The 25,776-nt window shown below is 50.5% G+C and overlaps 1 protein-coding gene across 2 annotated transcripts; it reads right to left on the reverse strand.

Moving 5' to 3' along the window:
• Positions 1 to 203: 203 nt before the first annotated feature.
• On the reverse strand, positions 204 to 25,269 carry LOC107207897 (cystathionine beta-synthase-like). Of its 2 annotated transcripts, XM_015635640.2 has the most exons (17): positions 23,152 to 25,269; positions 21,526 to 21,689; positions 19,435 to 19,577; positions 16,486 to 16,592; positions 14,487 to 14,621; positions 13,333 to 13,412; positions 12,018 to 12,149; positions 11,017 to 11,086; positions 9,393 to 9,484; positions 8,030 to 8,155; positions 6,989 to 7,073; positions 5,330 to 5,435; positions 4,731 to 4,802; positions 3,428 to 3,562; positions 2,773 to 2,881; positions 2,341 to 2,425; positions 204 to 508 (listed from the first exon to the last, which is right to left on the reverse strand). In XM_015635640.2, the coding sequence occupies exons 2-17, from the start codon at positions 21,535 to 21,537 to the stop codon at positions 411 to 413; spliced, it is 1,587 nt and encodes a 528-aa protein (XP_015491126.1). In that variant the 5' UTR covers positions 21,538 to 21,689; positions 23,152 to 25,269; the 3' UTR covers positions 204 to 410. The 2 variants fall into 2 exon arrangements, with proteins under 2 accessions (XP_015491126.1, XP_033367723.1); XM_033511832.1 differs by lacking the exons at positions 21,526 to 21,689; positions 23,152 to 25,269 and adding an exon at positions 21,143 to 21,516.
• Positions 25,270 to 25,776: the final 507 nt, after the last annotated feature.

The following is a 25,776-nucleotide window of genomic DNA, read 5'->3' on the forward strand; positions in this document are numbered from 1 at the left end:
CCCAGCCCTGCTGCTCCTGTGGCTGAAATGGGGTCAGGAAAGCTCCCAGCAGCTGCAACACGGGCAGTGTGCAGGTACCTGCAGCTGGCAAACACACCAAACCTCCTCCTGCTAAAATCTGGGCAGGAGCAACCATCCCCTTCCCATCCTCACCTTCCCACATTCCCTGCCCAGCCCCAGGAAGCTCCATGTGACCACACATGGCTATTAAACACAGTTTCTTTAGTTATCTCCTCTTTAGTGATACCGTGGCTGGCATTTGGCAGACAAATACAATACATCACAATTTTCACCTAGGCATTTTGAGAAACTATTGGCTGGATTGAGCCAGAGGCTCCCTTGACCAGGTGGTTTGGGCTCGGGGGCACACCTGGACCTGCTGGAGGAGCGGGGCCAGCCGAGCTGCTCTGCTACTTCTTGTCGTTCCTGTTGACAAAGGTGAGGAGGTCCATGGCTGTGACCACGCCTAACACCATCTGCTTCATGAAGGAGCTGCCGTTCCCACTGACTGGGAGCACAGAAAGTTCCAGTTTAGTGGCAAAAAATAAAATAAACCACCACCACCACCAGCCCCCTCACCACCTTCCAGCTGTGCAGAGCCTGCTGTTCATTTATTAAAAGAAACCCTTAACAGGGACAGCACCTGTCTGAGTTCTACCTCCACAGAAATGACTGATGGAGCCTCAGTCAGGTTACTGGGATCACACCAGAGAGGCTTTTGCTGCAAATAACTCACCTTTGCCAAAGCAGGAAACTTAATTTCCCAGTGGTTTTTAGCCAAATTCTGTTCCAGTCCTGCTCCTATCATCACAAAACTTTTCAGAGCAAAGTAATGAGACTCTCTGAAAAGTCAAGCACTTTTCTACTCTGTTCTCATAACATCCTACACCACATTAATGAAACAGCACTTCAATAATTGTTTTAACTGTCTGATAAATGTTTTCTTAAATAAAAAATAAAATTAGCCACCAGAGTGCAAACACAAGATAAAATCCAAGCTCCAGAGGTGTGGGAAGAAAGTAATAAATAAGGGGGTAACTGAGACAGCATTAAAACAGCAGCTCTGGAAAAGCAAGTGGGTGTTGTTTGAAAATCAGAGCAAGAGGTGCTGCAGACAGCTGGCTGATATTTTTTGTTAGGTGCCATTTAATTTGCTGATGCCATTTAATTTATATCAAAACGTGTTAGAAAAGAGATATTCCTTATTTTAAGACAACATAGCTGAGAAAGGAAATTCTGCCTGGCATTAATTTTGGTGATTGAATTGGAAATGTGCATCAAAGGCAGTTTTGAGTGACAGATTTTTGTCTGCAACCCGTTGTGGGAACATGGATGGAGTTGCAAGCTTCAGAGCTGGTGGGCTCAGGGGAAGCAGGGCCTGGAGATGGAAGGTTTGGGATGTTTGGGCATGGTGGGTTTTGGAGGCCCTGAGTGGAGCAGGCAGTCCCGTGCTGGCAGTGTCACCCACTGCTCACCCAAGGGATGTTCTGCACACTCAGTGTGTAAAATCCCATTAAATCAGCATAATTACACCCCTCAGCTCTAATTCACAAGACCTAAACTCTTCTGACTGCTTTTTTGTATTGCTCACTTTTCCCAGCCAAGGTCAAATCTGTACTCCCAGAAGTCTTTTGGTGTGGCTGTACCAGGAAGGTGTGTCAGGTCAGATGTGCTGAGCAGCACCTGCCACCACAGCTTTTTGGGGTCAGAGGAGGCACTGGGGTGATCCCTGCTGCCCCTGAGGTGTCAGCAGTCCTGATGCTGCTGTGCTGCTGCTGCTGCAGACGTCTCTGCTGGGTTGGTTTGCTGCACCAGGGGGAAGGTGGCTGTGCAGTGGATTGAGAACAAACCAAACCTGCTTTAATGGTGCTCCCAGACTGGCACAGCATCCCTACTCCCAGCCATGGTCCAGGTAAGAGACACACAGCTGCCCCAGGCCACACATCAGTGTCCTGATGACTCGTGCCACGGGGCTTGCTCATGGCCCAACCCAATTTTTCTCAGCTTTCTCTACTTAGGTGTCTGAATTCCACCCAGGCTTTACCTAATGTGGCCAAATGCTCCTTCTGACCTTGCCCCTGGGCTACAGAAGTCTACAACAGAGATCCCTAGTGTCCCCCTTGCTTGCTTTGCCCCTCTCCCCTCATCTCTGTGGTGTCAGGAAGAGACACAGGTGAAGAGTGGGCAGTTCCAGGGCTTTGCAGAGCAGAAACCCCTCGTGCAGAGGCTCAGGGGCTGCACAGGTGCAGCAGCTGCACTGACACCTGCCACAATCTGCTTGAGAATTTCCCTTTCCCCTCCCAAACACTTGTGCCAAGGAGAGTTTCTGCAGATACCTACACTGCATCTGCTCAAGTACAACGATTGCAAAGTGGTCGTTCTCCAGGATGCAGGAAAGCTTCCCCAGGCTGTCCTCCAGGCCAATCTAAACGGGACAAAATGTAACATTTGACATTTTACTTCACCTGACAATGGCTGAGCTCTGATTTTGGAGGGTGCTGGATGAAATCCCCTGTCAGTGCTTGGCTCCTGCTGTGAAAAGCTCTCATATCTGAACCCTGCTGGGTCAGCAGAGTTTTTACAGGTGCTTGTTCTTACTCTCATCTCCAAGATACCACCACTGCCCTCCCTGCTCCTCTCTGCCTTCACATCTCTGCCTTCTCACCGACCTCTTCTCCCAGCTCCTCTCACACCCCAGGGTGGTGTTGGTGCACCTCTCCCTCTCTCCCTGTCCCCAGACAGAGGCTGACACCAGCCCAGCCTCAGTGGTACCTTTGAGAACTGGTCGTAGGTGACCTTGGTGACAGGGTCTGAGAACTCTGCGTTTCCAGCCAGCACGGAGCTGAGGGTGTTGCTGAGGGTCACCATTCCCAAAATAAGCCTGTAAGGGAACAGGGAGTTTTCCAGGTGGTCAGAACTGAGGTAGAACATGCATCTAACATAGGGGCTGAACTGCTCAGGTTGAAGTCAGTGACTGAACTGTTGCTGCAGTCAGTGGGAGGCAGCAGGTTTCTCCTCACTTGATCAGAACAAGGAAGCCTTTGTCCTCACCAAGCTGTTGGTTTCACAGTAGTTAAAATCTGCTATTGCAGCCCAGGACTTAGCAGCTGGGAGAAGGAAAACCCGTGGGCTCTCCAGCTGCTTATTTGTGTGGGTTTCCCCCAGCTCTCACTCCCCTGGGTTCCCCTTGCCTGTGCACTGATCCAGCGTCTTCCGAGTCCAGTGGGCACTGGACTGGGCTTTAACTGGATCTTTTACAGGAGTTTTATTGATGAATCTTCACAAGGAGGCAGATGATCTTTTTAAAATTATGTATCAAAGTCCAACACAAGAGCCTCAATGCTGAATGAATAAATGGGACTTTAACTTCATCATGACTGATCTTTCTGTATGAATGCCCATCTCTGTAGTGAGCAGAAATAGTTACCCTGACTCAGCAACAACAGGAGCTTGGTCATATCCCTTCTCCTGGAGGATCTCAATTGCCTTTTGACAGCTGACTTCTGGGAGGAGAATGAGAGGGGCCGAGAGGTTCAGTTTCTGCACCTTGATGTTCCACCACCTGTTGAAAGACAAATGGCAGCGCCGAGCTGTGACTGCTGCACAGCTGTGGCCTTGAGCAGGGGGACAAGGCCAGAGGAGATGAGGGATAGTCTGTCTGCCTGAAAAGCCAGCCCCACTCCTACACCCAAAGCAGAAATGCCACCATGGCCAGATCTTGTTGAAGCCAAGCTTTCCCTACGCCCCGTGTTCATGCAGCTCCAGAGGCAGGGATGAGACCAGCAGCTGGCAAGGTGCTGAGCTGTCCTGAATCCAAGGAAGCTATTGAGGGCTTCACTTCAAGCTCATAAATGGGTGACCTACCAGTTTTATTCCTTTGTTCAGTATCCTTGGTCCTCACAAGGCAGCATTTGCAGCTCCTGCAGGAGAGAGCCTGGCAGAGATGCTCGTGTGACTTATGAGGGACAAGCTGAGCTTGTTTGTGGGGGAACACAAGCAGCTCCCAAACATCTCAGCCCTGAGTCCTTGCAGATAGGGCAGGGCAATGCTGGAGCCTGGAAGGGCCAAAAGCAGCTCTAACCAGACACAAGAGGCCTGGAAATATATTAAGTTTTCAGGAAATATTTTACAGTAACTTTTGGTAAAGGGGAAGGTGACACCAGTAATACCTGCTGTCCTTAGGGTGGGACCAAGAGCTTTTCTAAACAACTGGCATTTGCCCAGCCACACATCAGCAGTTTGCCTCTGACTCCCTGCCTTGAGGGGACTCTTTCCCCATGGTGTCCAAGGGACAGCAGAGATGGCCATAATTTCTGGCCAGCAGCTCTGGAAGGTGAAAATTTCCTGTCCCTTGCCTGAAATGAGCTGCAGAGCTGTTTTGAAAGGGGCTTGCTACAACAGGGACCCACCCTCCCCAGCAGTCTGATGGTCCTTTGACATCAGATGTGGAGTAGAGAGAGCTTTTCAGAGGGTTTAGGTGGCCTGGGCTGCCACATGGGAGTGGATCAGCTACTTTGGGACAGAAATGGCTCCTTTATAGACTTTGATTGGAAAGCTGAGATATAACCACCCACAAGAGGAGCTGACATTACAGTCTCCCCAGAGGGGTCTGGACTTTACTGTGTTTTTTCTAAACACTAAAAGGGAACATTTTCCTTTGAAGATAATGATTTCCAGACTCAGAAAGCTGATTCCCTCAGCACAGTTTATCCCAGCAGAAGTTCTCTTACCAAGGCTTGTGCTCCTGGACGTCATTTAGGAACCCATTACTTATCATCCACTTATCATTCACAAATTTGGACCTAGAAATCACCAACAAAGAGTGAGTCTGTGAGGCTTCCAGAAGAAGTCGTGCTTTGTTTCATGCACCAGACCACAGCACTGCCCCCGGGGCTCTCATGATTTTTGCAGCTGGCTGCTCTCAGCCCCTTTTAAGGTCAACAGGAGCATTGGGTGCTCAGTAACTCTTCTAAGCACGCCAGCTATTTGCCTTCCTAACTTTAGGCATGCAGGCTCAGAAAGCGTAGCTTGGCTGAGTCCTGCTCCGTGCAGTAAGTCAGTGATGAGAGGAAATAAACCCCAAGTGCCCCAATCCCCTGGTGATTGCCACAGTAGTGTGCTCTTTCTCCCTGTTGTTTATTTTGCTTTTTTCCTGTGATCTGCCCAAGGGAGACTCCCAGCTCTGGGCTCACTCCGTAATAGCCTTGCTATCAGATTTATTGGGGTGGTTCTCCAGAACCCCAAGCTCCTGGGTTCAGCTCCTGCCACAGAAGGCCATGGGAGCTCCCCCACTGATGCTGGAAAGCAGGGGAGGGAGCGGGACACTCACATGTAGTTCCGGATGGAGTCGGGCAGGATGACAACGCAGCGCTGACCTTCCTTCAGCTCCTTGGCAGCTCTCACAGCCACGGACATGGCACTGCCTGAGCTGCCACCTGCATGGGCACCAAGGAGAGGGACACAAGTGTCAGGGCAGCCCAGGATGCAGGGCCACTGTCCTGGTGTGGGGAGCACAGGCTGCCCCAGCTGAGGTGCAGAGGTGGCACCTCATGGGTTTGGGATGCTGGGATGGGAGGACAATCTATCCCAAAGCCTTGTAGGCTTTAGGGGCAGGTAGAGGTAGGGACTGATGGGACGTGTTCATATGGTGGCTCCTGGGCTTTTGAGGCAGCGTAAGTCACCACATGAACTCCATGAACCACTTCTTGTGGGCAGACCAAAGGCTGAAAGGTCCCATGCAGGGACATTCACAACACGCTGCCCACACCACACCCTCCCTTTGCATGAGCAGAAGACCATGCCATTTCTAGAGCTTCTGGCTGACACACTTGGCAGCCAAAGACTGGTTTTAAATGCACTGTAAAGACTGAAAAAAAACATAAACATTACATTCATGCTTGGAATACCAGGCCAACGTGATGGGCAGACTTGAACGCTCCCCGTGTCTGTGTGCACGCATGTGGTTTGCTGCACGTAGGGAAAGCAGGTCCCTGCTTTACAGAGGCAATTCTTCTACCCCCAGTCTGAGTGCTGGAAGTCAAACACATTCCACTATCTGTGTGCCAATTACACACTTGCATTCAAGGCAGCACGTATTTTACAGCAGGTTAATTATCCCTGGGTCACATTTTTCAAACAAACGAGGAACGGCCCTGAAAAATGCAGTTCAGGGAACATGAAGCTGTTCACAAATTATGGTTGAGTTCAAACAAGTGGTTTCTGTTGAAACACAGTGACTCTGTGCCTGCTAGGTTAAATCAACATTTAAGTGTTTCATTACATATATATAGCCTGATCTTTTCCAAAACTCCTTGGATATGAGTGCTCAGGGCTTTTATCAGCTGTAACTACAAGCCTACGTAGTGTCTGGTCCTGGATGCAAACCTGTGTCTGTTTGCTTGGTGTCAGGGAAGGCTGAAAACAACAACTGATGCTCTGTGGAGGCTCTTAGGGTACAGAGAGGGTCTGTCTGAGGGCACCTGTTCATTTTGGGAAGCCAGTGGGATCACTTACAGCTTGTTGGCACAGGGAGAAATACTCAGTAAGAACATCTCACACTTTCTTTACTTTCAAACCTTCCTGGTCCAAACCTGGCACCTCTGGCATGGCAGTGACACCGAGCACGGCCTCACAGAGCTGTTGGCAGAGCCCACCTGTCCTGCCCTGAGCCCCACTAATCCTCCCTTCAGCCTGTGTAACTCTACACTGCCTGAAGATCCAGTTCCACTGCAAAAGTGCTCCAGTAAGGAGAGAATTATTGCTTCTATAATTACTGTGGCCCATGAGTCAGACCCCAGAGCAGACCGAGGGACACACCTCTGGAGTCTGCAGTGACCTCTGCACAGCCCCAGGCTCAGCCTTTCAGCCCTGCTGACCCAGCAGACACCAAATGCAGAGAGCACTCACCCTGAAGCGTTTTGGTCCCAAAAGGATGAGGTTCAGAAGGTTTGTTAAGAGAACAAAACTGTTGTGGCTGCATTCTGCTTACCACACAATAACCCCTCCTCTCTGATCAGCCTGCGGGACATGAGGAATGAGTCTCTGTCGTTGCATTTGTACCACTGATCGACCACCTGGAAGGAAAGCAAGGAGGATGAGTCTTGACAATGTCATTTCAGGCTGCCCTGACCCTCTGAAACACACCATGGTGCTGATGCCCACAACATCTGGCAGCCCTGAGCTGCCCTCCACACTTGTTGAAAGTGTTTGTCAGAACACCCATGGTCTGGAGGGTGGGTTCTTGCTTGCAGACATCCACACCTTTCCAGCCAGCACCCTTTCCTTGGAGAGTTAGGGATGCCTGACAGGTCCAGAGTTAGGATGTGGAAGAGTATTTATGATGTCCCAGGCCAGAGTACATTAATGGTGGAGATTTTGCCAGAATGAGATCCAGCTACAATGATCAGTCTGTATTAAGGTGACAGCTCTACAGCCATGTGCTGACAGCAGGGATGTAGTCAACACCTGGAAGCAGAAGGAATCTGGGGTCTAAGGCTGTGAGGGACCTTTCTAGAATGAGGCCGGGGAACACAGGCAGCCTGTGTTAGGGATTTAAAGCTCTGTGGCAGCTTATAGACTGAGAGGGAACTTGACAAGAAGAGCTACAAGGTTCATGGTCTGCTGTCTTACAGGGCTTGGATCTTGTCATCCAGCCTGTGCATGGTGCAGGATTTCTGCTCTCTGTGTGGGGTGCCTGAGGCAGAGAAGGCTCAGGAAACAGCAGAATGATGAGGAGCAGCCTCAGCCCAGACCTCTGTGTGATCACAGTGGAAAGGACACACTGAACAACGGTGAGGCTGAGCAGAGGAGACTCACACTGTGTTATATGCCTGCTTTTCACTCTATTTGCCTTCTCCTTGTGGGTCAGTTATAATCAGAGTTACTCAGAAAGTAACTGGGTGTCCCAATCCCCCCCACAACAGTTCTGCACTGGGAAGATATGTCAGGGCCACCACACCTCTGGCCTGGGGAGCAGGCTGGATGCAAAGGCAGAGATCAGGCAGAGGCCCCTCTTCCCAGGGTTACTCACTGATCTGTCCAGGACAGTGGGGATGAAGTCGTGCCCAATGCCCTCCACCTCAATGGTTGTGGTGTTGGTCCTGTTCATCTCACTGGGCAGAGCAACGATGGAGCCGTCGGGGTCCACGCCAATGATCTTTGAGGGAAAGACATTTTGTCAAGCCAAAGTGGGAATTCAGAAACAGCCAAACACAAAACCCAAAGGAAAAGTTACCCTCACCCTTATCAGCAATGTTTCCTTCCCGTGATACTCATTAATATTCCTAATCACTGGCAGCATGGAGAGCTTCCAGGATAAAAGGGTGCTGTTTTTCACTGTCTTTTAAAATAGATCCTAGGTGGCTTCAGCTGTTGCAGAAGTGACTGGTGGCTTAAAATGTTATCACTCTCAAGGTGTTTGTCATCACCCCTTTGGCAGAGCCTGCCACTTCCAAAGCCCAACCCTTAGGACAGTGCCAGAGCTCCTTAATCTATTCTAGGTGAAGCCAGCCAGTGAGCTCCAACCTGTGGAAACCTGTGGATACAGACATCCTTTCTGGATCTAGTTGTGCTGGCTGATGGTGACACCTCCCTGGTTATTTATTGGTGTCTGGGCTCAGGTGCCTCCCTCAGCACACAGCTTGAGAAGGGATGGTGACACTGCCCCACATGCAGCTGCCCACTGCCAGGGAGGTGACCTCACGTGACAGTGCTCCAGTGGTGGGTCCACACCTCCCTGCTGGATCAGGGATCACTCACAACTGGCCAGACCAGAGAGGCAGTGACTGTCACGCCTCCAGTCTGCCTCAAAGCACGAGCTCTGCGGGATGAGCATCGTGACAGATGTTAACCCTAAAGCACAGAGGGTTTTGCAGTGGCAGAGGAGAAGCATTTGCAGTCTGTGCCCCCCAGTGTGTCCTGCACAGGACAAGGCACCAGGCAGGGGGAGATTTTAGTGGGGCTGTTGAAACTTTGGTCTCTTAAGGCACTTGGATGGGTCTAGATCAACCTAAACATCATCAAATTGCTTCTAACAAAAGCCACGATTGCTGTGAACAAATAAATAGGTGCAGACAGCAACTCCCTCAGGTGAGCCTTGGGGTTAGGCAGGAAATAAGATGCAGTGACAGGACAAGGGGGAATGGCTTTGAGCTGAAGGAGGGTAGATTTACACTGGATATTAGGAAAAAATTCCTTATTGTAAGGGTGGTGAGGCCCTGGCACAGGTTGCCCAGAGAAGTGGTGGGTGCCCCGTCCGTGGAATTGTTCAAGGCCAGCTCTGAGCAGCCTGGTCTGGTGGAAGGTGTCCCTGCCAATGGCAGGGTGGAACAGAGTGACCCTTAATGTCCCTTCCAACCCAAACCATGCTGTGATTCCTGGCAGTCCTGCCTTACCTTGCACTCCGGGCACTTCTCCTTCAGCTTCCTGGCCACACCAGTGATGGTGCCTCCTGTGCCAGACCCAATCACCACCATGTGGACCTTGCCTGCAGATCAGGGGGGAGAGAGGCTTGCAAGGACTCAGCACAGCCCCCAGCACCATCTCCCCTTTATTCAGACCCCTGTGCAGATGCAGAGCCTGTGTCCACCAGAACCCCATGTGAGGAATCACAGAATCACCAGGTTGGAAGAGACCTTCAAGATCATCGAGTCCAACCCAGCCCTAACACCACAACTGGACCATGGCACCCAGTGCCACATCCAGTCTTTTTTAAAACACATCCAGGGATGGTGACTCCACCACCTCCCTGGAAAAACCATTCCAATATTTATCACCCTTTCTGTAAAACCTCTTTCCTAATATCCAACCTATATTTCCCTTGGTGTTGCTTAAGGCTGTGTCTTCTCGTCCTGTCTGTGGTTGCTTGGAGAAAGAGACCAACCCCCATCTGACTACAGTCACCTTTCAGGGAGTTGTAGAGAGTGATAGAGTTTGGACAACACCCTCACACACAAGGTGTGACTTTTTAGGTGTCCCGTGGAAGACCAGAAGTTGGACTTTGATGATCATTGTGGGTCCTCTCCAGCTCAGGATATTCTGTGATTCTGTGGCTTTAGGGGGAAGGAATATCTCAGCACATCCATCCCTTTCAAACCACAGCATATCAAAGCAAATCACACATGTGAGTATCATTAACAGGCACAACTTTTCAGCCTGTGTTGGCATCCACAGTGGAGGGAGGGCTGAGCTCTGCCCTGGCACCTGCCTCTGTCAGATGCAGCCCCACTGGCATCACTGCAATTATACAGATTTAGGACTGGTAGGAGCAGAAGTGGAGTCTGGCCTTCAAAACCTGATGCTGCTACTGCATTGGGAAAGGGGGAGCTTCAATCCACGGCTGGCAGCCAGCTGGAGCAAATGCTACCACTGTGGTGGAGGGAAAGCTGGGTCTCTTGTTCCTGTTGATACCTGACTGCTTTACTGCTGTGATAACAGCTCTCCAGTTAAAATCCTCCTGTCCTATTCACGTTTTACAGGGCTCCCAGAACCAGCAATAAACTTCACTTCTATCTGCACACACATGGACTGGGATAGCCCTTTATCATCCCCCAGCCCTCGCTTCCCACGTCACGAGTTTGTGAGGTTTCGGTCTGTTTTGATTTGCAAAGGAGTGTGCTGGATCAGATGCAGCCTGCCATGCCCTGGTGGATTTATATTCCCCTGCAAGGCCATGTGGGACATCTTGTGTGCCCAGCTGGCAGGTCACAGAGGTGCTGTGGCCACCAAGAGACATGCTCCCTCTCCTTTAGGTACAGCCTGAATTTCTTAAGCCTCTGGTCTCCTCCCCCAGGTTTTTGCAATGGGAGGGGACAGCCGGGAAGCCCTGCAGGCTGAGGTGTATCTGGAGTGGATTAGGAGAGGTTGCTACACCCCACGTGTCAGTGTTATTAAGATAATACTGCTTGCTCCTACAGAGGCCCTTTGAGCTGTTTCTAGAAATGCAGGTCAATAAATGATGTAAATTAAACGTCTCAGAGAGGGTTTCAGCCCTCTGCACGTAGAGGCAACAGCACAGACCTTCACACTGCTCCAGGATCTCCTCGGCCGTGGTGTCGTAATGAGCCAGGGGGTTGCTCGGATTTCGGTACTGTTTATTCCAACAGAGAACAGCAGCAGTTACCGTGTGAAGAGCAGGTCAAACACCAAACCAGCAACAGCTCCTGACACAGCTGTACCCAAAGCGTGCAGCTGCCCCCTCCTCTCCCTGCCAAGGGGGAAACTGCTACCCCACCAGAGCAAGTCACAGGTATTCCTCCTGTTTATCCCTTTGGGACAGATTTCCAAACCCACTTGGTTTTTTTTCCACACTGGAAGGTTAAATGTGCCCACAAACACTCACTCTCCAGCACTTGGTGCCCATTAGGTGTGGGGATGGTTCAGAGGTTGGGAACTGTGGGCTGGAGAGGCTGTCCTGATATCAGCTCTCATGCACAGAGGGGTTTTGCAGCACTGGTATCTGTGCACCCCCACATTCACACCCATGGACTAGGCTGCTCCTGAAAAGCTCATTCAGTCTCTGAGCCTCTTTTTTCTTAGAAGGAAGGAGTCTGACTTTCCTGCACTCCTGGGGCTCCTTACTCAGGGGTCAGACCAAGTGCCCTCCTGTCCAAGACCCAGCACTGCAAGAGCCTCTGGCATGAGTCACCAGGGTTTGCCCTTTACAGAATGAGGGGGTTTTTTTGAGGCAGAACAGAGGCTGCTAGCTAGGCTTAAAAAGTGGGTTTTATTCAGGTCAAAGTTAAACCTGAAGCAATTTGAAGAGTCTTTGAATTGTGCAAAAAAACCCAGCATTGCCCACACCCGGGCTTTAGCAGAATTGTCACAGGTTTGGAAGTGTCCCTTATTTTGTTTCTGCCCCCCTGTACTTTGCAGAGGAGCGATTAAGTTTCAAATGGCATAGAACACTGACAAAATCTGCCTCTGGTGCCAGTTTGAATGAAGCCCCCAAACAAGGCACACGTGGAGAATACCTCATAAACTCTCTTGGGAAAGAGTGTCAGTGGAGGGACGGCCTTTACCTGATCCAGGATGTGAGAGTTTGGGATTTCACTTTTCAGCTTCCAGGCAACTCGGATGTTGGACTCGGGGGCATCAAAGCGGGTGCACGGGGTCCTCACGATTTCAGCACCCAGTGCCTTCAGAATATCAACCTTTGGGAGGGAAAAGAGGAGATGCAACACAGCTAATCCCACACAGGGACGGTAACCCGAAGCTGTGGGCTCAGGGCAGTGCCAGATGCCAGAGCAGCTTTGCATGTGGGAGACATTTATCATTTGGAGATACAATGTCCAATTCTGGACTGTGCTATCTCTGACATGCTCCTAGCACCCCAGGGCCTCCTGTCTGAAGCTGGCAAATGGATTCAAGCCTGGCCTCTTGCCCTGTCCTACTTGGAGGGCAGGCTGGGGACAGGGTGGAGGGAGGTGACAGTGTGCTGCTCCATGGTGCCTGGGGAAAAGGGCAGAGGGAACTGGACATGGAACAGTGTCTCCTGTGTGCTGGGGCTGGAGCCCCAGCATGCAAAAGGAAGATCAGAAAGCCGGTTTTGCTCAAGGTCCCTTCTCTTCTCTCACCAAAGAATGGTTAAGAAGCAAATCAGCCATAGGATGTCTCCTCTGAGAGACGTGGCTGTCAATGGGAGAGGAGGAGTGTTGGGACCCCTGGAGGTGAAGCCCATGGCAGCTGGAGGTGGCATCTGATCCAGACTGAGCTTAAGTGAGATTTGGGTTGAAATGAGGGTGACACTTTGGAGAAGGGCTCATTCCTGAGCCAGGTCAGGGTCCAGGTCTGGCTTCAGTGGCATGAGTTCAGCTGAGCTGTCTGTGAGGCTCTTGGCCCACGACTGAGGGATTTCTGTCATCTCCAGGACAGTGTGTTCACCTGATCATCAGCTCTCGTGCAAGCTGACTTGAGACACCACCTGGAGAAAGCAGCTCAGGCAGCTCTAAGTGTCTCCAGGTTAAAGAAAACCATAAACACCAGTGAGGCCAAGTGACCTGTCAGATGTCAGAGGGTAAGTGAGCAGGACTGGCAGGATAGCCATGGCACCTGCCTGCCTCTCCTGCTGTGCTTTCACCTGCAGCAGATCCTCTGCAGCAACACACTGTGTTTGGCTATCCCACCACCCAGCTGCACTTCTGACAACACACAGCCACCAGGCTGTCACAGGCTGCTTTTTTTCCCTCAAGAGGCAACTTTGTGAATAGCAGCTGTGGCAGTGGGTGTGCAAGGCTCGTTGGCCTTTGAAGGAGAGGGCTCCAGGAAGGGAGAGGCAGTGAGAGAGAGGAAGGAGATGTTCCCTGGCTGTGGGGTAAAACCATACAGAGCTCTGACCTTCTCCACACTCATTTTCTCTGGCAAGACGATGATGCAGCGGTAACCCTTCAATGCAGCCACCAGTGCCAGCCCAATTCCTGCGTGGGGGGGAGCAAAGGGAATTGGTTGACAACAGCATTTGGCAAGAGCGACCAACGCACGCCACTTCCTACATTCCTGTCTCCTGAATGGAACCATGAAATGGGCACTGACAAACCACAGGTGAGGACATCCTCCACGAGCCTCCTGGGATGTGCTGGGAGCACCAGGGAGTGTTGGAGGATGTGCTGACAGGCAAGTGGAGCTGCAGCATCGCTCCTGCTCCCAGGGGTCTACCAGCATGGCACTGAGAGAATGGCAGGGCTGGGGAGAGCTTTTCTCCCCTCTCCGAGGCTCAGGCATCTTCCCATGGTTTTGGAAACACAGGAGAGAGGTGATTTTGCTTCAGGAGTGCCTTCCCCTCCCCCTCAAGCACTGTCAGTAGTGGGGGGACAGGTACAGAGGACACTGCACGTCACCCCGTGGCCGGCAGGCAAAGGGCACCTCTGCTCCAGTTTCACCAGGGTGATGGATGGAGCCAGCTGCTCCCAGCTAGAGCAGGAAGGTGAGGCAGCAGGAAGGAGCAGTGTGTCCCTGCCAGGGGCTGCAGGGAGCCTGGTGCCATTCCAGCTGCCCCAGGCAGGCAGGGAACCAGTGTGATCCATGTGGGACACCGCTGGGGGAGCACAGATCCCCTCGGCTCCACGTCTGGGGTGGCTGGGCTGACACAATGTGGTGGGGTGACAAGTGACAGCAACAAGGGCAAAAATCACAGGAATTCTCTTCCAACCCATCAGGGGAATGGTCTCTGGGGTCTCTGGGAACCTCTAAGGATTTAAAAGCTTCCCAGCCTGAAAACACACAGGGCTGCCCAAGTTGCTGATGCTGTCTGCCTTGCCACAAAGAGACCTTCCAGGCACACCTGTGTAGGTGTGGGACCCTCGCAGGATCCTCGGGAATTTCAGCAAGGAGGCACCTCAGCATCCCAGGAAGCCCATGGCCACCAGGAGGGGAGCTGAGGGGAGGATGGAGCCAACCTTGTAACTCCAAGTGCAAGAGCTCCTCAAATCCTGCTCCTCAGAATTCCACCCTGCCCAGTACCCAGGCAGAGGGAGCATCCCTGCCCTTCCCACCTGTGTTTCCCGAAGTGGGTTCAATCAGGGTGTCTCCTGGTTTGATAATCCCGGCTCTCTCTGCATCCTCCACCATCCTGAGGCTGATTCGGTCCTTCACACTGCCCCCTGCATTGAAGTACTCACATTTTGCCACTGGGAAGGGAAAGAAAGGGGAGACTCCATCAGGCAGCAGCTCCTTGCTCCCCCAGGCCTCACTGCAGTTTTAGGACACCTATTCCTCCTCTGCAGGACTGTCCTTTGCTCAGGGGAATGCATCCACCATCTGCTTTTCTGGGATTATCCACCGGCATAACCTGCACAGAATCCTTCTTTCCCCCACGTTTCCTTCACCCTGGATGGGTTTGAAGTCAACCTGGTCATCCCAGGATGGGTTTCAAATCAGCTGGACATAATCATTGCAAGGGGGGGAAGTCCCACACTGGCACAGCACTCCCTGTTACTCTGCCTTGAGGACTCTTGGCAGGGTTTAGCAGCAAGGTCTCCCTGTCTATCCTGAGGCATTGAGGTTTTTCACAGATATCTAAACAGATATCCCCTTTTCCAGGGGTGATCTGTAGTCCTGAGGTGCCATAAAAAATCCCAAACAATAGAAAGAACATTTTCAACTGTCAGACAAAATTACGTTTTTTTTCACTGAGCTAACAACAAACCAAGTAACCTTCCAAGGCACATTCAAACTGCAAGGCACATCTCAGTCCTCACTGAGGTCTCCACACCACAAGATTCTTCTTACCGAGGCTTTGATGAAAATCTGCATCTAAACTGGTGCTACTGAGCTCTGTTTTACAGACAACAGGGAGAAATGGGGATTTCCAGGGGTCATTCACATAATCCTAGCAGGGACAGCTACCTGAGGCTGAGAAATCAGCCCAATACCTGAGCAGCCTGGGTGGGTACAGAAATCTTGTGCTCATCATTACATTTTATAATGCAAAGTGCCACAACTCCAGCTGCACAAGGCAACACCAGGCAATCCCATCCAGCTGTAGCCTGCCTTGAGGCAGCTGTGCTGCAGGCATTCCTGTGTTTGCTGGGAAGAGGCTCTGTGCTGACACCTCGCTCAGATGGGAGCGTGTGGCTGCTCTGCCTGTTCTGCTCTCCTTCCCCTCCTGTGCCAGGGGAGGGAGACACCATCCCAGAAAATGGGATCAGCCCGGCTTTCCCAGGTCCTAAAGCACCAGCCAGACATCCTCCAAGGGACAGGCTGCTGCAGAGGTGCACCGGGCACTGCACATCTGTCCTCCCACCTCCACCAGCTCCCTCCCACGGTCTCCTACTGTCCCCTCAGCTCTCAGTGGGAGGCAGTGCGGTGTGGAGTTTGCAAGGTTGGTGTCCCAAAGATCCCAGATCCTGGGAAGGGACCTGCTGGGAAAGCCCATCTCGCTCCACATGCTCGTGTGCTCAGTGGGGTCTGGCTGCCCTGTGGGTTCCCAGCTGCCCCACAGCACTGCAAGGTTCTGCTGTGCCATTCCATTGAGGATGAGTGCTCAGCAAGCCTCTCCTTGCTCATGTGACACTCATGGCACTTTCTGACCCTGAGAATCTGCCTTTCTGCCCAGTTTGGATGAAATCAATTAGGGTTAGGAGTTGCAGGAAAGGAGACTGAAAAGTCCACATGCACAGATCTGATTTTATCATATTTGTGATTGTAGGGGACCCTCACAGGAGACAGCAGCAGTGCTACGTTAACATCTCCTTAGGGAGAGGACTTAGGTCCATCCCCAAATTCAGGCCAGCTCTGCTCTGAGCTTATGCTGCTGTTATCTGGGAGGAGAGATGCTTCACTACCTTTACCCCTCTGCTCATTGCTGCTTGAAACCTCCTTGTTTGGTCCAAGAAATTACTGCCAATTAAGCAGGAGAGCTCAACATGAGCCACATCTGTCCCTCCCCATCTGTGCTTCCTCTCTAGGAGCCTCTCCTGAAGCCTCCCTCCAGCACCACCCCTCACCCTCACTTCGTGGCATGCAAAAACCTGGTGGGAAGGGGGCACTCACAGAGCTCACACTTGAGCCCATAGGGCTTCCCAATCTTGTTAATCCGGACCATTGGGGTGCAGCCAATTTTCTTGAGGATATTGGGCAAGATCTTCTTTTCTTCTGTCCTGAAATAATGCAGGGGATAGAAAGAAAAAAAAAAGTCAAATCAAAGCTATTGTTGTGCAACATAAACCGAAATCTGAGTGAGTGAGATTTTACCAGCTTTATCCAAGGCCACCAAAAGATACCCCAGCTCCAAGAGAAAATGGGTGTGCCCCATCAGCAGCTAGTTAACCAGGAGTTAGTTACTGTTTTCCATCATGAGTTGTTAGCTCCTTTACATAAAAAGTAAGCTAATTAATTTTCAGTGTTGTTCTGAGAAGCCTTGCAAGGCCTTAGGCCAGGTCTAGAGTGAACGAGAAGATGCTAGCAAGCCTTAGGACTTTATGCAGTGGTTGAGAAAACCAGGAGACACAGCACAAGGCTCTTCCTCTTTCCCCCATCCTACCCAGCCCCATCTCTGCTCCCCACATTTCCAGATGCCTCTGGGCCAAGAGTTGCTGGCCAGGACTCCCAAACTTGCAAGGATGGCTCCAAACCCTCAGAGAAGCCGAAGCCACAGAGGGTTCTGGGGGGTGTTTTGCAAAGAGTTAAACCCAGCTCTGTGATCAGTGAAATCCAGCTGCCCGGATTTGCCAGTCGCTGTCAGACTCCAGCAGAAGCCAAGAACCACATCACAGCAACTGCAACCAGGATTAAAAAGACCTGTTTGCCCAACACATCTTGCCAGGGAACTCACACCCTGGAGCTTTTTCACAGACAGAAGGAGCAGATTGGAGAGGGCTGTGTTTATTTGGGCCGCATCCTATTGCCCCTAGTCACAAGCCAAGCACATCTCTTTGCCAGTGGGGTGACAACCCCTCGTTCCCTCACTGCTCAGCTCTGCTTTGCACAGCCCTCAGCTCCTATCATCCTTTGACCCCTGAACTGGGGCTCTCCTGTCCCTGTCAGGCCAGGCAGGTGGCTGTGTGCTGGCAGGAAGCCCGTGTGGTGCTGGAGTGACGTGCTGGCTTACTTAGAGACCTCAAACCCCTCCCTCCAGGTTTTGCAAGCATGATAGAAACACTTCCTGCAGTTCAGGACTACAGGGGTTTAGTGAAGGTCTTTACTACCCAGAGGATCCAGCCTCTGCTTGCATCTCAAGCCCAGAAATGATGGGATGTGCTGCAGACATTGCAGGCTCAGTTGAGTGCTGGCAAATGTGAGGCAGTAACGCAGTGAATGAGCTTCCCCCACTGCTGCAGCCAGTGCCCATCTGCTCCAAAAGCCACTGGAATGCTCAGGGGCTTCAGTGGGGCTGAGCCATGGCATGAGGAGGCTCCAGCTCCTTCAGGTAACGTTTAACTAGAGCCAGGCTCTCCTGAGAGTGACCTGTGCTACTGCTTTACACATCTGGATTGCATCCTGCAGATGCTGGTATCAGTTCAGCACAGTGGACAGGGATGGTTTTTCCCTAAAATTCCAGCTTGTAGTCATGGCTTGCTACTCCTTAAGATGTCCAGGGGAAAACCAGTCCTGGCAAAGCAAAGGATTCCTGCTGAGGTTATAGTGAGTCAGAATCAGCTCAAGGGATATCGGAACTCTGTATCTCTCAAAAAATTTAAATATTTAATATTCTTAAATATTATAAAATCTTTAATATTCCTAAATATTATTAAAATAACATCTTATCTCCTCCTTCTGCTTCTACCCCCAAAACTCAATCAGATTGCACCAGGGAATCTCAGCAAGTCCAGAGATTTTTGCTGCATTGGCTGCCATCTGTGGTTTACCCAGAGCAGGGAAACCAAAGCACTTCTCCCTCCATGCAGTGCTGCAAAGTTGTGGTGTGTCCCAGGGTGTTTTCTCCCCTGCTACAGTGTGGGTTATGTTTCAGCTCCTGCCCCAGCAGTGCTGTGTGGGCTCCCTCAGCCAGACTCCGTTCCCAGAGCAGTGTTTGATGCCCAGGTTTGGGAAATGTCTCTCCATCTCCTGTCTGGGGATGGGATGGGCCCATCCACTGGCACCACCATGGCACCCTGATGCTAAATTGTTAAAAACCAAGAATGCTGTCCTTCTCAGAATGATAATTGAGGGGAAAAAAATTATTTTGACTGAAAAGAGCTGATTCTATCCTCAGGCACCAGCTGCAGGGGTTGCACTGAGTGAGTGCCTGGATGAACAGCATGCTGGATCAGCTCCAGGGCTCTGCATTCCACTCCTCCCTCTCTAATGGGCCAGACCCAGAGGCTGCCCTGGGCTACCCACATGCTGGTGGCTGTGCCCTGGCCTTGTTCCACCTGGCATGTGGTCAGACACGACCATGCAGAGCAGTGCTGCATCTCCCATGGGCTCCAGTTCCTCACTCGCTGCAGCTGGACTCCTGTTTTACATCTCTGCACTGCAGGGACTTGCCTGCAGTTCCCCTGACATTTATGGGACAGCCTTATCTTTAGTAGCTTGTCTGTGTCTGGTTTGCAGGGTCATTAAAGCACCTCTTGTCAAGTCTAGTCTGGGCCCTCACGTCACCTGGGGAGGGAACCTGCTGCTGCGAGGGCAAGAAGAGCTCAGAACACTTTTCTCTGTACTGTGGCCATTTGGCAATGATCTAAAAGCCCAGGCCTTGGTAATCCATTTTTGTGGAGGTCTCTCAGCCATCTAAAATAAGATGCCCCAAACAAGCAGATGCTCTGGAAAACACAAAGCTGAAACTTGAGCCAGCCACATCTTTCTGCAAAACAAAAGGGAGTAAAAAAGGCCTTCTTGGAGAGGAGCTACTAAGCTGGTTTTGCCATCTGGAAAATAAACCATCATTAACACAACAACTGGCTTCTGGCCATGACTATCCTGGTGTAACAACAGTACTTCACCTCCAGGAAAAGGTGCTGAACTGCACCCTGAAACAAGCAGCACTGTGGAATTACTTACAAGGGAATACAGGAGTGTGGAGACTTGCTGGCAGGCGTTGTGGCTGTCCACGTGCACTTACTGGGCAAGTTGGGGAGGGTCCACGAGCTGTCCTGAATTCCTGCACCATTGCCATTCATGAGGGGACACTTCTTACTCAGCTCCTGTGTGGTGGAAATAGAGATCACATAGGCACCTGGGAGAAAAATAGCTGCAGAAGGGGGAAAAAAATGTCATTTGGGTGTGAAGGCAGGGTGGCCAGACTGCTTGGAGCATCCTGCTGGCATTTCAACCACATGGATCTAGGTGGATAGGAGGTTGTAGTGATGGAAGGAGGTTGGAAGGAGATGAACAGATGAAGGGATGTTGTAGCAAGGTGAGTGTCAGTCCCTTCTCCCAGGGAGCAAGTGGTGTGACAAGAGGAAGTGGACTCAAGTTTCCCCAGGGGAGATTAAACATTAGGAATTTCATGGAAAGGGTTACCAAGCATTTGAATAGAATTCCCAGAGAAGTGGTGTAGTCACTGTCCCTGGAAGTGTTCAAAACTGGTGTGGATATGGCACTTGAGGACACAGACTGGTGGTGAACATGCTGGTGGTGGGTTCATGGTTGGACCTGATGATCATAACAGTCTTTTCCAACCTGAGCAATTGCATGGTTCCATGATTCCATGACAAAATTGCACTTTTGGAGTGGTGTGCTAGACCCCATACATCACCTGGGCATCCTCTCCAGTACATCTTCTTGCCCATCTCAAAATCATCGCCTCCACTAGAATGTTTTATGCTCCCAATTTAATTATATGGTCAAGAACAGCTTTTTTTTTCACCCTAGCAGTGAAGAACCTGGAGGTAAATCCATCCAGCAATAATTGGAGAATACTTTTATGGTGATGGTGGGACTTAGAGGTCACCTCTGCTCTGGCATCCAAGTGTATTAAAATTGAGAAAAAAACCCAAAAAAACAAAACCAAAAATGAAATAGTAAAGGGCAGCAAAGGTGCCCAGGGGTACTGAGCGACTCCCACAGTAAAGCAGCTTAAAGAGAGGAGGATTCATCAGGCTGGAAATGAGACAAGAGGCTGCTGCTGAGAACAGGCTGTAAATCCTGAGGGAGTTAGAGAAGGTGCATCAAATAATGAGCAGTAAATAATAAGGCAGAATGGAATTATCAGGAACAACTACAGGGGCAGAGCAGATAAAAAAATGGAATGAGAAAAGGGTTAAACAAGTTTGAAAAGGCTGAGTTCAGTAGCAGATTTTAAACACACAAGCCCTGATGGCATCAGTGCCCTATAGAAATGCAATTTTCCATGCTGTTCTCTCTGTATTGGTGGTGCATATACAGACAAAAGGAGGAGTCTGGGCTTAAAGTTTATTTTCAGCATCTGCTACTGTCCAATACCAGAAGCAGGGGTTACATTCAGGTTTGGTGTGACCTCTCTGCAATCCATCCAACACTCATCTGTGCTAAGGAAACAAACCAGACTGAGAAAAAACACGATTTTTGGTATCTCTGAGTTCCTTTTCTGGCTTGTTCACAGAATGAATTTGCCTTGATTCAACCACTGGTGAATAAAGGGACCTCAGAACTCCGTAGGGTGGTGGAGATTTGTGTCTCACTTTGACTGGTGATGGGAGCTGCTGTTAAGCTGCTTAGTCTGCCCTGTCTCCCTACACCTCTGTGGTGGTGCATTTTGCAATTAGAGCAAGCCTAACCCTCTCATTACCTTTGCTGTAGCAGAAATGGTCCAAGACACGGTGTTGGACATTCCTTCTGCATTTAGCTTCAGACTGAGAACAGAGACGTCGTTTTACCATCTGACAGAAGCAAACCAGTGACTCAAAAGAGAAACATCCAGTTTCTGAACACAGAGAACTTGCTGCAGTAGGGCCAGACCTGCTGCCATGTGGAGGGGCCTTGGGAAATCCAGTTTAGTTGGGGAGAATCATCTTCCCCCCAGGCCATAAAGCCACAGCCCTGCTCCTCCTCAGACCCTGGGCTCTCTGCAGTAGCTGTGACTCACAGTGGCCAGCACGCTGTTGTGGCTGAGTCTTGATTATCTGAATTATTTGTGGCTTGACATATGAGCCCAAGGGCAGCCTTAATTACCATTTCTGCCATCCTCCTCCTGCTTGCCTGCTCGTTTCACCCTCCTGGTGGGAGTTTCCTTGCAGCAGCGTGGCAGGACAGCCCCGGGTCTGTGCTGTAATTCCCTGGTGGTTTCCACGCTGGAGGATGACACTGGGGTTTGGTCCCTGAGGGCTGGGCTGTCCCTGGAACATAGAAACACACCACACTGTTACTCCAGCCACATCAGAGGGATGGAACAGCCCATGGTGTGTGGCTGAACCTTCTCCTTATCCAGAGGCCCCACATCATCTCCAAAGATGGAGGTCAACACCCTCGTGCTGCAGCCTGGCCCCACAGCTAAAGCAGACAGAGAACTCTGGTCCACCCCCACACCAGGCCCTCAGCCACCTTTTCTTCTCCAGAGACACCACCCCCAGCCTCAGAGAGCAGCAGGAAACCATGAGGGTGCAGGGCAATCACTCCAAAAAGCCTTGGATCCTGCAGCCAGTAAAAGCTTTCCCAGCAAACCTGCTGCTCTTCCCCACCACTGACAAACCTGCCCCTCATTGGGAGGGATTAAAGGGAAAAATATGGCTCATTTCCTTTGCAAGCCAGGATTTATGTTGGCCTTGAGTGTATCTCCCAAAGCAAATCTGTGTTTACCTACTGAATTAGCTGGGAAGGAGCAAAAGTCACCTGTGGGTAAAGAATAGATAACCTGCAGTGTATCAGAGGTGATCAGCATGCTTTCACAATTGAACTCACCAGTTCAAAATGCTGGCAAAATACACTTTATGAGTATATTTTTTTCCTCCCTTTTTCTGGTGATGCCCATTTCTACTATAATGTGGTGGGGTGGAAAGGGACAAGGCAGGAGGGTGAAATTATTGGGGCTTCAGGCCCTCACCACACAAGCCCCCTCTCCCCTCCAGCCCTGGTGCAGGAGGGATTCATGGAAGGAAGAGCACTACTGGCTGCCACCTTCTAAAATAAGGTTGCATTCTCCTCATTGTGTTCAGCTTCCCTGACATCTGACACAAAAATAAGTTAAGAATGGGGTTTTCATTTGTTCTCTCACCCAAAGTGAATACAGACATGTTTTCTATACACCCAGGGAACAAAGAAACAAGAGCTGGCCTTTGACTAGTTGTGCATCTGCATTCCTCTCTGCTGGAGAATTCCTCATGTGTCTCCTCAAGGGCTGGGTAATTCCTGGAGCTGCAGGAATGGCATGGATGTCCTTCTTCCACTTAAAAAATGCTCTCAAATCACTGCATTTCTGTGCCCAGAGTCTGGATTCATATTTACATTAATATACATCAAAAAACCCCACAGTGGCTCTGAAGGTAACTTTAAAAACTGCCTGAATGTAGAACCCCCAAAACGAGATGGCAGATGGCCTGAAACGGCACCAAAGGATGGGAAGAATCTGGGACTTTTGGAGGGTTTAACCCAGCACTGGTTGAGCTGATCCCTTGCTGCCAGCCTCAGTCACATCCAGCAGCATGGGCTGGGTGGAGAAAGGACAGTCATGAACAGCCTGGCTGTAGCCAAGGATGGGTGAGAGGAGCAATGCCCAGTGCAAACATCTCCCATCACTGCCTGCAGTGCAGTTTTAGATCACAAAGAGAAGATACATCCTCTCTGGATTTCCAGAACTCTTACCTGTGTCCCAATACTCCTCCCAGTCCCTGGCTGAAGCCTCAGGTATGATCTGGTCAGCCAGCAGATACACCTGACCCACTGCAGGTGTCCTGGCACAGCCCCGTTACTTGCTGCTGAATGGAGAATCTTGAGAGGGCACAAGACTGGGCAAAGGATAAATGGAAATCTCCACTGGAACTGGGAAGCAGGCCAAGAGACCGGGAATGATAATACCCAGCTGCTGCCACTTAATGAAAATATATGACAAGGAGCACAGGCTAATGTTTACAGAGCACTCTGCAGATAGGAGATTGCAGTTATCAGGTTATCACACTGCTCTGATAACTTCAAGGGGAAGAAAATTAAGATGTTCATTAAGTAAAGTGAGGGAAGAATTAGATGAACTCAGCAAGGGAGAAAGAGGTACATGCAAGCTTGCTCCATGAGAAGCAAAATGCCTTTTTCTTGCCTCATTCTAAAGAAATAGCATTGCTGCCATTGAGCAAGGCAAATGTAACATCAGCTTAACAGAATGATGGAGTGACCCAGGCTGGAAGGGACCTCAGGAGGCCCCAGTCCAGCCTCCTGCTCAGAGCTGGGGCACCACTTCATTCAGCCCAGACTGCTCAGGGCTTTGCCCTCTTTAGATCTTGAAAACCTCCAGGGATGGAGTTGCAGAAGCTCTCCAGAAGACCCTCTCCACCACCCCACTGACCTCATAGTGTGAAGCCAAATCCTGCCTGCTTGCCTGATTTACTCAGGGCTTACTGAGAGCGCAGCTACTCCCCAAGTGAGGTTCAGCCTTTGCATGGGATGGGGAGCAGGGGCTGCCAAATTCCAAATCTCCCCACGGCACTGAGGGTCTCCATTTCCCAGGGAGTCTGCTGGGAGGTAACAGATGAGCCAATACTCACCCCTGCAGCCCGTCAGCCAAGTGTGTGAGCTGAGGCTCAGCCCCAGTTAATATGTGCTGGTGGCAGGGGACACCTGCGGGCTCCGGGAGGGACGCGATTGGGTCCTGCCCCACTCCTCGCTGTGCCCAGCACCTGATTGCTCTGTGAGGGGAGGTGACTGGGCTAGAAAGGAAAAGATAAGCAATTTATTGTTTGTTTTAATTACATACTTATCTTCAGGAGTGCTCTGAACCCTTCCCCCAGCAATTTGGTGCTGGTTGTAGAATTTCGCTGCTGTTTTGGTTTCGTGTCCTGTGCTGGAACTTAAAGCCAGCTCATCTGTGTCGACGTGGGCCTTGCTCAATCAGGCATAAGTAGTGACAGAAATGACATATTGTGTTAGGTGCTGTCTGGTGGGGACTTTCTGTGTCCTCTGGAATCCTAGGGTTAGTCTCTGCACCACCTCCACTCCTAAACCTCTGCCTCCTTCTCGTACAACTGCTTCACTATTAAATCAGCTGAGAGCACTGAGCAGCTTCTGCTCCATGGTGATTCCCAAGCACCAGCTGGAGATCAGGAAATTACATGGATGCAGATTTTGCTTGAAGAGGAAGAGCACACGAGAATTTCAGTCCCTCTTTTCCACAGGGTAGCGCACAGAGCTGCCTGCTCCATGCTGGGGCCGTGCTCCTCCAAAACACCGTGGTGAAGGAAACTTCATCATTGCTGACATGATCAGGCAAGAGTAAGGATTTTTCAGAATGCTTATTTTGGAATTACATCTTTGAAGACAAGACTGGTGTAGGTGTTAGCACAGGGATGACTTTACCTTTGATCTTTTTGCAATAAATGAACTCTCTGGAAAACATTGCCAGAGGTAATCCATCACAGAAAACTCTTCTGGGCTATCTGATGTGACAGAGGACATGCAGCTCTCCTGTGAAGAGGCTGCAAATAATCCCAACCCCAGCAAGAATTGTGTTTTCTGGGCATTGCAGTTACAGAATAACCCAGCCACCCCTTCCTGGTTGTCTCCTCAGCAGTGTGTGCTCAAAAATAAGATTCATCCCTTCAGTGACCAAACAAGAAATGGGGATCTTTTCAACCTGAAAGGAAACAAGATTTAGATGAGTATTGGAGGGACAGAAGACAATTTTGAAATAAAATGCTTCTTTTAGAGACATAAAATTTTTAATTAAATACTTTCTTTAAAAAAAAAAGGTTTAAGTGGCAAGTCTGGGGGCTTTGAAGGGAAAAAGTCCCTTTTTTTGCGGGGGGAAAGGTTACAGCTGTTTGCTGTATCTGACCAGAATGCTCAGGCTGTGTTGCTGGCTGGGTTTAAACCATGATATTTTCCCACCACCACCATCCCCAGAGCTGCTGTGCACTCGGGCTCTTCAGTATCACCAGCCCAACAGACACACACACAATTGGTTTTTTTGAGGACAGCAGGTGTTTTGAGATGGGTTTTCCTGCTTTGCCTGTGCCTGGGTTAAGAGCAGAGGAGGAGCTGGGCTGGGGTCTGCACTGGAATCTTTGCCATGCAGAAGGAACACACAGGAACACCAGGAACACCAGGTATTTCACAGCCTGTACACATCATAAAATCTAATTTTACCTTGCTGTTCTGCAGCGCTGGCGTTTCTAAGTTTAAAAAACACAAGACAGCACAGGACACAGGTGCTCATTCCCCAGCAGGCTTGCACTGCCCCATCTTCTACCTGAGCAGTTTCCTTGCAGCATTTAATTTAAT

The sequence above is a fragment of the Parus major genome, chromosome 1 (assembly GCF_001522545.3).
Source record: "Parus major isolate Abel chromosome 1, Parus_major1.1, whole genome shotgun sequence".
NCBI classification, from domain to species: domain Eukaryota; kingdom Metazoa; phylum Chordata; class Aves; order Passeriformes; family Paridae; genus Parus; species Parus major.